Source organism: Plectropomus leopardus, chromosome 10 (genome assembly GCF_026936395.1).
Source record: "Plectropomus leopardus strain MGB_pleo_1.0 chromosome 10, ASM2693639v1, whole genome shotgun sequence".
NCBI classification, from domain to species: domain Eukaryota; kingdom Metazoa; phylum Chordata; class Actinopteri; order Perciformes; family Serranidae; genus Plectropomus; species Plectropomus leopardus.
Window position 1 is genome coordinate 30,987,471 of NC_142185.1, and position 10,614 is coordinate 30,998,084.

The 10,614-nt window shown below is 40.2% G+C and overlaps 1 protein-coding gene across 1 annotated transcript in view; it reads left to right on the plus strand.

The window, feature by feature from the left end:
- The window catches only part of man1a2 (mannosidase, alpha, class 1A, member 2), a 203,625-nt gene extending 194,325 nt beyond the window's left edge, over window positions 1-9,300 (plus strand). The window contains exon 14 of the mRNA XM_088083570.1: window positions 9,234-9,300. Coding sequence (XP_087939696.1) covers window positions 9,234-9,285 — 52 coding nt within the window. The 3' untranslated portion in view covers window positions 9,286-9,300. The remainder of the gene's footprint in view (window positions 1-9,233) is intronic.
- The last annotated feature ends 1,314 nt before the right edge of the window (window positions 9,301-10,614 follow it).

Consider the following 10,614-nt stretch of genomic DNA (forward strand, 5'->3'; position numbering starts at 1 on the left):
GTGTGAGTTTTGTGTTGTGTGAGGAGTTTTGTGTTGTGTGAGGAGTTTTGTGTTGTGTGAGGAGTTTTATGTTGTGAGGAGTTTTGTGTTGTGTGAGGAGTTTTGTGTTGTGTGAGTTTTGTGTTGTGTGAGTTTTGTGTTGTGTGAGGAGTTTTGTGTTGTGTGAGGAGTTTTGTGTTGTGTGAGGAGTTTTGTGTTGTGTGAGGAGTTTTATGTTGTGAGGAGTTTTGTGTTGTGTGAGTTTTGTGTTGTGTGAGGAGTTTTGTGTTGTGTGAGTTTTGTGTTGTGTGAGGAGTTTTGTGTTGTGTCAGGTTCAGCAGGTTTAGGTCAGGCTACAGGGTACAGAGTTGCTGACACAAAAAATCAATATTAACTAATAATTTGTATGTTACTAGATATGATGTGAGCTGCAGGGTGTGAGTAAATAGATTTTTGTAGCTGCCTGCAGCTTCTTCAAATGGTTATAAGATGACACATCGTGGTGTATTGAGATGTCGCTCACTGAAACTGCATTTGTGGGATTTGAGCAAAATTTGACTGTTGAACATTTTGAAGGCGTCTGCGGCCCAGCAGATAGAGCGGGTCGTCAGCTAATTAAGGTTGGGGGTTTGATCCCCTGCTCCTCCTGTCAACATGTCAAATTATCTTTGAGTAAAATATAAACCACAAAATGCTCCTGATGGCTGTTCTGGCAGTGCGTGCGTGTGTATGAATGTTTAAAAACTGAATAGCAGGTGGCACTTTGTACGGTACCCTTGGCCTCCAGTGTGTGAATGGGGCTAACACCTGAGCGAACTGAGCTTGATTTCTTTCAGAGGCATGAGAGAAAGAAGGCAATGAGTGACCAAAAAATGGCCAAAGCAACAGAAAATGTACAAAAAGTTACAACAAAAAGTTGTTTTTTGTAGATTAACTCTTAATATATAATGATTAGATTTATAAAAACAGTTTTATGGTCATTTTTCCCTATTTTTTTGCTAATATCATATAAAGCCCCCCTCCCCCCCAGCTAAATTTGAGATTATTTTTTCATCACCTTATACCATGTATTTATTTATTTATTTTGCAAGTTGCAGGAAATGTCTTTCCAAGTTGCTCATTGCCTTTTTTATTAAAAAAAACTAAATAAATCAAACCAGGTTTCTTAGTTTTCAGAGGTTTAGCCACTTGTGACAGGCATCTGAACACAGGAAACATATTTACACTGTACATGTTGTATGTAGGACAAAGAAATCCATGAAGTAGGTTCTAGTTTCTGTATGTCTGCAGGTTTCAGCGTTCGTTTTCTGCTCATCTGCTTCACAAGCGTGTTGATAGTTTCTGTGTTTGTAGCTTCCTGTTCTGTTTAGGGAAACTCATCATTGACACAAAGCTTACGCTGTATTTCCACAGTTCAGGTGGTGTACCGTCACTGTTTGACATTTAGCACTTAGATCATTCCAGCTGTCCAAAAGCTGACAGAAAAAAAACACCACACTGTCTCCATCAGTCACAGGAAATTTATTAAACTAACCACAACGTGTTAGCTATCACATCACAACAAGCTATTTCCTCTCTGATTCTTTTTTATTTAGCTGCGACACGGTGATGTACACAGAACATCCATAAACTGTGGTTTTATTTTTTTATGGACATGTTTGCAATCAGTCCCATCATGCCTCAGTGTCGTTTCAGCACATGTTGTGAGGCTGGTCTCCAGACGCCGTAGCCTGCTGAACCAGAGCCGCTCTGTTTATAAAATTACTCATACCCTTGTTGTCTTTGGCCCTGCAACAGCGAACGTTAAACGTCCTCAGTATGTCCGGACAAAGAGGGAACAGAAGAGACATAAAGAGGACGGACGTTGTAGTAATCCTGGATTAGCTGGACTGTTTACATGAGGACGGAGAAAAGGAAAAGAACCATCAGCAGCTCTGAGAGTAAAGAGGGAGCGATGTGGTGATGAGTCAGGGCCGCCTCCCAAAGTCTGGATTAAATTGGGATGTTTTGGGTTTTATTTAGTTGTGGTGTGACCTGCATTTTCAAACCCTCGATGCCAACAAGTCAGCCAGCTTAACAACAAAATAGGTCATTTCTCATCACTCTCCAAATCGACCCAAAACTGAGCTTTTTCTCATCTTCTGCTCCTATTGGCAGGGAGACTTTCTTTTAAAACAAGGTACTGATAAAAAAATATGAATATAACAGTTTCATGATTCAGGTTTGGTTAATTGGAAGTCATCAATATGTTTACGTATATGTTACGTAAAACTCTTGTTCATCAAAGACTGAAAGACGAAACTGACAGGAAAGCAAATCAGTCACCAGAAAAATGTTGGCATTGTGCATTTCTGCAAACCACAGATACATTTCCTCATTATTCTGTTGCGATATGTTGAAAGTTGATGTTGAAACTTTAGAGCGATGCTGTGGTTAACGTGTGGTTAGGTTTAGGCACAGAAAGCACTTGGCTATGATTAACAAAAGATCATGTTTGGCATTAACCTTTTGACACCTGACCCTTTGAAAACTAAGAAAATTGGTTTTATTTCTTTTGAAAACATATAGATAAGACAATGTCCCACAAATTTGTTTTAAAAAGGAGAGAAAGATTGTTTGTAATGTAAAAACCTGGGGGAAATGTCCAGAAAACTATATTTATAAAAATATATTCAAAATTATGTTACAGAAAAAATAAAATAAATAAAATGTTTAAAATAGATACTTTTTCTCAGAACTTTTTATAGGTCGTTTTCTTATTTGTTTCGGGCTTTTTTTGCTTATTTTAAAGTATTTTTCTTGTTTTTTCTTATGTGCTAGATTTTCGGCTTGTTACCTTCCCTTTATGTTTCTTAAAGAACCGAAACAATTTGTTCAGGCTTCAAAGGGTTAAAATGCCGTGTTTTGGCAAAGCAAAGGGTCCCCGAACCACACCCACATTCGATTGCTGAAAAGCAAATGTGACAACTCACTCAAAAACAAATTACTGTCGTGTAAGAAGCAAAATGCAGAGAAGCGCGCCCATCTCGTGTCTCGCATTCATCTGCAAGGTTCTCCAAATGTGAGCTCATCTTCATTTTGGCTTCGACAAAATCAAACCTGTCTGTAAACTGTTGACGCATCTGGAAACAGGTTAAACGAGAGGATCCATCCATGTCAATTTCTGTGTTTTGCTCGGTTTATTTTGGTGATAGATGGTTAGAAAACAACACATTTATTGATTGAATTGATATTACTGACAACTTAATATGGTGTTGTACTCGTTCCATGTGCCTGCTTCAGCATTTTAATTCCCCTTAGATTCACTGAGTTCACTTCGGTTTGATTTAACTGATGACTAAGTGCGTGAGATCTCGGGACGGATCCTTCTCAGCCTCTTTGTCGTCCAGACAGACAGAGTGAGGTTATCGGAAAAACTGATTGCTCTGAGGTTCCTGAAGTAAATACAGCGAGTCGGCCAACACACAGACTCCCCCCGAGCACCACTGACGTTTCAGTGAGTGATCATTAAAAGCTTTGTCATCTCCCTCTCTCATGTCACTTTCTGTCAGATTTTCAATTACTCCACAAATTTCATCCCTCTGTCACAAGCTCTCTTTGCCAACGTCTCTCTCTCTCTCTCTCTTCTTTCGCTGCAGTGGAAAACACTCTCTGTCAATGATCACGCTCAGCAGACAGACGGGGTTTCCCCTCTTCCCCCTACGAGAGCCAAACACCTAAAAAAGCACAAAATGTTTCATACAATGTTCGAACAAAATCTACAGTACAGCGTGTTATCTTTTGCACTGAGGAGAAGAGCGCCAAGTATTGTTCAGGTCCATGATCCACCGGTGGGGTCAGTCCCAAAACGCCTTTTTAATATTCACTTATGCACATAACATATTATTTTGGCAGTAACTCTGCAGGGTGACATAAATCAATGCTGAGGACGGAGGAAAAGGGGAGACTTTTTTATTTTAACAGCTGGCTAGAGCGTAGTAAAGTGCACCAGCCAGATAAAGTCATAGAGCAGAGTGCAGAGCTTCACATGATCATGAAATAACGAGCATATGGAGCGGGCGAGGAAAGTAGTGCGTCCTCAGATAACCAACAAACTGATGTCAGAGAAAGCGCAGAGCTTTTAACCGTCTGACTGAGTCATTCTGAAAAAATTAGCACATTTTGACGTAGTGGAACCTTTAATGGCGCTCTCGTGTGAGTGTGTTTGCTCACATGGGCGCAATACGTGTACCCAGGTACATGCGAATCAATTGTGTGTCTCAGTGTGTGTTTAACGTATTAATGGCGAGGGCTGTTTATCCATCCGTGGCCTGGACACACTGAGTCACTTCTCAGATGGCACGGTGCCGGAGAGAAGCAGGTGGTAGAGCAAAACAGGATGAACAACACACACACACACACACACACACACACACACACACACACACACACACACACACACACACACACACACAATTCAGGTAGTGTGAGCCATGTTCTCAACCACAACCTGCTGCTGTTCATCCGTAAACAACAGCATCATGATCAGTTCAGTCGCCGCCGCGCAGATACTTGATTTAGGGTGTTGTGACGGGGCCGCAGTTCCATACATACTGGATATTTTCACAGCCAGGAAGCAGATGGTTTGACAAAAATAACACCACGTAAACAGACTCTGGAATATTTGTTTCTTTGTGTTTGTAATAGAAATCTAGCAAACAAACATCGTGTAGCATCATGGAGGTCCAGTGGAAACCTATAAACACCTGAAAAACACTAGGCGGGGTTCGATTAACCCTTGAACTACACAAATTGAAATTGCGTATATAAAATATGCTTGATGGAAACACGTCAATTTTAAAAAAAACTACCATTAATACATAAATGTATATATATTCTGTACAGGTTGTGGTCTTTTCCTTTATTTGTACCTGTCAGAATGACCACTGCACCTTTAACTACATTCATACAGGAGGTAGTCCACTCTGATAGATATCTGTACCTGATAAAATAACCCACGCCGCATTTATACAGGAAGTTTCCACTCTGATAAATGTTTGTGCCTGAGAGAATAACTAACTCCACATTTAATTTATACACGTACCAGTCCATTCTGGTAGATATTTGTACCTTATAAAATGACCTACTCCACCTGACAGAATGACCCACTCCCCAGCTGACTACGTTTATACCGGATGTGGTGTATTCTGATGGATATTTGTACCTGACAAAATGACCTACAGCACCTTCTACTACATTCACATAAGACATAGTCCATTGTTTTAGATTTTTGTGCCTGGAAGAATGACCTATTCCACATGTAACTAAATTTATACAGGTAGTAGTCCATTCTGATTGATGTTTGTCTCTGATAAAATGACTGACTCCACCTGACAGAGTGACCTAATCCATATTTAATTACATTTATACAGGTAGAAATTCATTGAAATAGATATTTGTGCCTGACAGATTGACCTACTTCAAACTGTGCGCCAGGTGTGCATTACGATGTTAGAGTGCGGATCAGGCTGCAAATTCCTGTCTGAACCAAAGTAACTGAGCCCAAGAGATTAATTTTACTATTTTCGACCGCTAAAAAACAAGTGTTAATGAAAACAAATAACACACCTGGCTGATCACACGGCTGATCGATAGATCGCAGCAGACTGACAGCACAGCAACAGTGACAAACAGATCTCAGCGTCAAAGTTTCTCAACAGTAAAATGTTCAGCGGTGTCAAGTGACTTCTTCAGACTTCTACAGAAGACGTTGTTTTAGTCTCAGTTTTAGTCAGACTTCAGATGAAATTCTTGATAAATATGATGATGCGTTGCTCCGTCTCTCAGGGTGCAGCCCCACTAGTGACAATTTCAAAAATTCAAACGGTGCTTACATCAAAACAGCCACTCAAGCTGTCGCTCCAGTGACTTTCTGATCAGTTTTGCATAAATCCACAAAATAACTTAAGTGAAACTTTCTGTGGTAGAAAAAGGGGCGGGGGGGTGTGGATGGACACAACCGGCGGGGTAGGGCGGACGTGAATTGAGGCAAATTGGTTGCCTATAGTGGGGATGCACCCTCATCCAGCTGCCCTCTGCTGCTTTCATTGGTTTCGGGGCAGATTTAATGATTTGGGGGCCTGGTGCCCCAGCCTAACTGCTTTGCTTTGCTTTGATTTCACCCTTTCTCTAATTCGGACATGTTTTTATCAGGATCCATGCACTCTCTGTGTGGAGTTTGCATGTTCTCCCCATGTCAGCGTGGGTTTTCTCCCGGTTCTCAGGCTTCCTCCCACATTTCAAAGACATGCAGGTTAATTGGCGTCTCTAAATCGGCTGTAGGTGTGATGAGAGTGTGAATGGTTGTCTGTCTCTGTGTGTCGGCCCTGTGATCGTCTGGCAGCCTGTCCAGGGTGTACCCCGCCTCTCGCCCAATGACAGCTGAGATAGGCTTCAGACACCCCGCGACCCTTATGAGGACAAGCGGTAACGGACAATGAATGAATGTGGTCCAGAATCCTGCCTTATTTCAAGGTCTCAGCTTTGGCCAGTATGGCAGCACGTAATGAACTGTCTGTAACCGTCCACACTGTCATCTCTGTGTAGGTGCTTTTCCTGTCAGCAGTAACCATCCAGCCCACCACGACCTCAGTCCCGGTCTTTAGTTATCTTTGTGTCCTCTGCTCTGTCCGTCCCCCTGCTGCTCCACTGCCTCTCATTACACAGTCCCAGAATCATTAAAGGATCAGTTTGTCCATGATTATAAAGAAGACATATTTCCTGAATCAACCTCCAGTCGTATCTCGCCATTTAAACAATGTCTGCTTCCGCTGCGGCACAACTGTACTGAGATGTTTTAATAGTTTAACTTCATCATAATGACTAACAATGATGAGGCTTTGGGCAAACACTATCGTTACTTGGCTGTCCATGACGGTAGGTCAGGGAGACGTGGGCGTTCGATTTGCATGTTTTAAATATGGTGACTGTGACAAGGGGCTTGACTATAATGCAGACATAGAATCAATTAATAATCAATCAACCAATCAGACTTTATGTGTATAACACTTTAAATGAAAAAACAAATAATAAAAATAATAAAAATAATAAATAAGTAAAATGAAAACTGTAAATGAGAATTTAAAGAAAGGATAACAGCACAAAGTAAAATAATAAATAAATATGTAAAAAAAATATTAAAATGACATAGAAGGTAGTAAAACTGTGAGACTAAAATATATAAACAGTCAATATAATTAAATTAAAAGCCAATCTAAAAATATAGGTCTTGAGTTTACTTTTTAAAATATGCCTAAACATGCTTTCAATTGAGAAATTATGTAGTTGGCCAAATTTTAAAAACTAAAATTATTGAAAGAAATAGAAAAAATACTGTCTTGCAAAAAGGGTATTTATCTGTGCACTTTCTTGATGTTTGTTGCCCAAAAAGCTGCTGGAAACACAGATGTAATGTGTTAAATCATAACCATTTTGTTGGTTATTGGTTTTAAACAGAAGTCTGCACTGGTGATCCACTGGTCTTCATCCTGCCGATGTCAAAGTCAGCTCATATTTTACGTCATTTTAAAAACATTAACATGACATTTATGGAACGTGCAAATTTAACGTATCCGTGGTTTGCAGAAACGTACAGTGCCAACTGGGCTACATGTCAAACGCTTTAGTGAAAGTTGCTTTTGCTCTCAGTGCCTGTCAGCCCACTCGGGTCAGAAAGGGTTCAGAGGTCAAAGGTTAATATTCGTCCAGACAGTTCACCAAACACCCTGAGGCCATGTTGACAGTGGCCAACAAAACGTCTGGTCATAGCATCGCTCTGTCTAAATCTGGTGCTAAACTCACACAAAGGTGGACAATGCTGTAAGCAATCCAGCTGGATTCTGTTTAAACGGACCTGTGAGGCCACAATTCACCTTAAAGCTTTTGAACTTTAAAGTTTTTTTTAAATACAGAGCAAATATTTTATCTTCATGTATATGTTTATAGCTGCAATGCAACCAGTCTTATTCTTTGAGTCAGTTTACTTTAGTCCTGGAGGATGATGCAGACACAGATTTTTGGGAGTTTGATAGCAATGTATTGGCAGATTTTTATTTTTTTTTTATCTATACACAAGTATGAGCAGATTATGAGTCAGTGGGCCCCTTGGCACAGAAATAAAAAAGGCCCTACTTCCTCTCCTATATAGACACACAGACTTTGTAGTAGTTTTGTGTCTCTTTGTGGTCATTTTGTGTCTTTTGTGGTTGTTTTGTGTCCCTTTGTGGTCATTTTGTGTCCCTTTGTGGTCATTTTGTGTCCCTTTGTGGTCATTTTGTGTCCCTGTGCGATAATGTTGTGCCTTTTCTGGTCATTTCGTGTTGCTTTGTGGTCATGTTGTGTGTCCTTGTGGTTGTGGTTTTTGTGTCTCTTTGTGGCTGTTTTGTGTCTCTTTGTGTATGTTTTTCGTCTCTTTGTGGTCATTTTGACATTTTTTGTTGCAATTGCGTCTTTTTGCAGTTCTTAACATCTCTTTGTGGTCGTTTTAAGTCTTTTCTTGGTCAGTATGTGTTAATATGAGTAATACTGACATAAGCCACAAAGCTTGTGTGTCTAATCCAAAGACATAAATACAAAACATATTTGGGATCCAGTGATTGAGATGTGAGCGGCATATTTTACAGCTGAAAAGTAAAGTCTAGCAGGAGAAATACGTTCCCATGTACCCAAATGGAGTTCTTTTGAAACCTGTTTTTTTAGGACCCTAATAGTGTCTAGTTAAGAATTTGCGTTGTTGTCAATGTCAGCTCATGGCCCCTGAGGTTTGTTCGGTGGCCATGTTGAATTGATGTCCACACAAATGGCAGAAAACATTAATATTCATAACTTTGAACCAGAAAACATACAAAGACAGATGAACTGTTTTTTCATATAATTTTGACACAAGAAATCAAAAAGAAGGGTCATTTACATGGTACAACCGACCTAATCCATTTAATAACCTTGCAAGTGATGTAAGAGAGTAAACTAGTTTCATTTGGCTTTTGCAACCACCGCGAAACAGAATAGCAGACGTTAAATCGTTATAGGCCTTAAATGTGTCATTTGCCTGTTTGTTCTTCACCAATAAAGAGCGGTTGTACCATGTGTGTCTGGCTCATCCCACGTGAATTTGTCATTAAGGGACCAAAGCTAGTTTTTGTACCAGTTTGTAAACACGTTTATCTCTGCTGTAATGTTGGGCTTTTTTTTAGATTATTTTTGGCTTTATTTGACAGGATAAGCATGAGATGGGGAGATAAGGGTGATGACATGGAATCAAACACGTAGCCGCTCCAGCAAGGACACAGCATCGGTTCACAGAGCGACCGCTTTCCCAGGTGAGCTACTGGGGGCCCAAATTGGAAATTTCGCCATTCATCAAAATTTTGGGCACTTCCATGTTTGCTTTATTTTTCAGTCCCGGAGGTTGAAACTTGTTAAAAAAGTAAGTCATAAATATAACCATAATTCGACTAATTCGTTATATTTTTGGTGTATTCTCAATATTTTCTTCTTATTGTCTCCAGAAAACGACAAGAATGTAGAAACATAATTGTAACAAGAAATTCAGTGAAAGAGGAAATCAGCTCGATGTCAAATGTGTAAAATGTGCCTCTTAAAAAGTAAAAAATAGAGTCAAATATTTTAGCATCGTCCCAGATAGGCTTTGTTTAGTTTGAGTGTTAGTATCTTTTTTAAAACTGTGAAACTGACCGTGAGTTTTGAAGAGTGTTTTTGGCTTAACTGGAAATGTGATAAGACAGCTGTAGGACACACACACACACACACCCACCCACACACACACACAAACACACACACAAACACAAACACACACCCACGCACACAATAAGTGAGTCAGTAAGGAGGAGAGTTTATGATCAGACTTGAGATGCAGTTTCCCGTATCAGAGATTTATCCTTTTCTCTGCGGCATAAGTGGTGGGAGGAGAAGATGAGATGAAACCTCTGATCGACAGCGGGGAGCTTGAGCCGTGTCAGCTGTGCAGATGTGGTTGTGTTGTTTTGCGGGGGAGCCCCTGAGGGAGCGACTGTACATCAGTTCAGTGTGAGTGAGTCAGCAGCAACACTGATGGGAAATTAACAGAGCAGAGAGGGGATTCCCTCCCTCTGTGTCTGCATCTTTCTTTCACTCAAACTGATATTAAACTGAAATTTACAGAACAGACACACAGCTTTTATTCCATCATCATCACGCACAGATACTGAACCCCCCACAAAGGACGAAGTTTTCATGAAGTTTTCATGCAGAATGTGTCCGTTGGTGTGTGGGGCTTTGCTTTGTGGTAGCACGTCTACGTGATGAAAACTGATGAGACAGGAGGGTTATAATGTGAATCTCTCTGAGTTCAGCTCTGAGATCAGGCCTTCATCATCCTTCTGACTAAAAAGGCACATGCGCAGTAAAGTCAAATATTGTTGCTGCAAATGAGAATCATTTCTTATTGTGTAATTTCTAAGAAAAAGTGTATAAAATGTCAGAAAATATTTTTAAAAATCATCCACATTTTTCCAGAGCTCAGCGCCACATCAACAAATCAATTGTTTTATCTGATGAACGGTCCAAAACCAAAAGATATTTAAAGCAGCAAATCCTCAC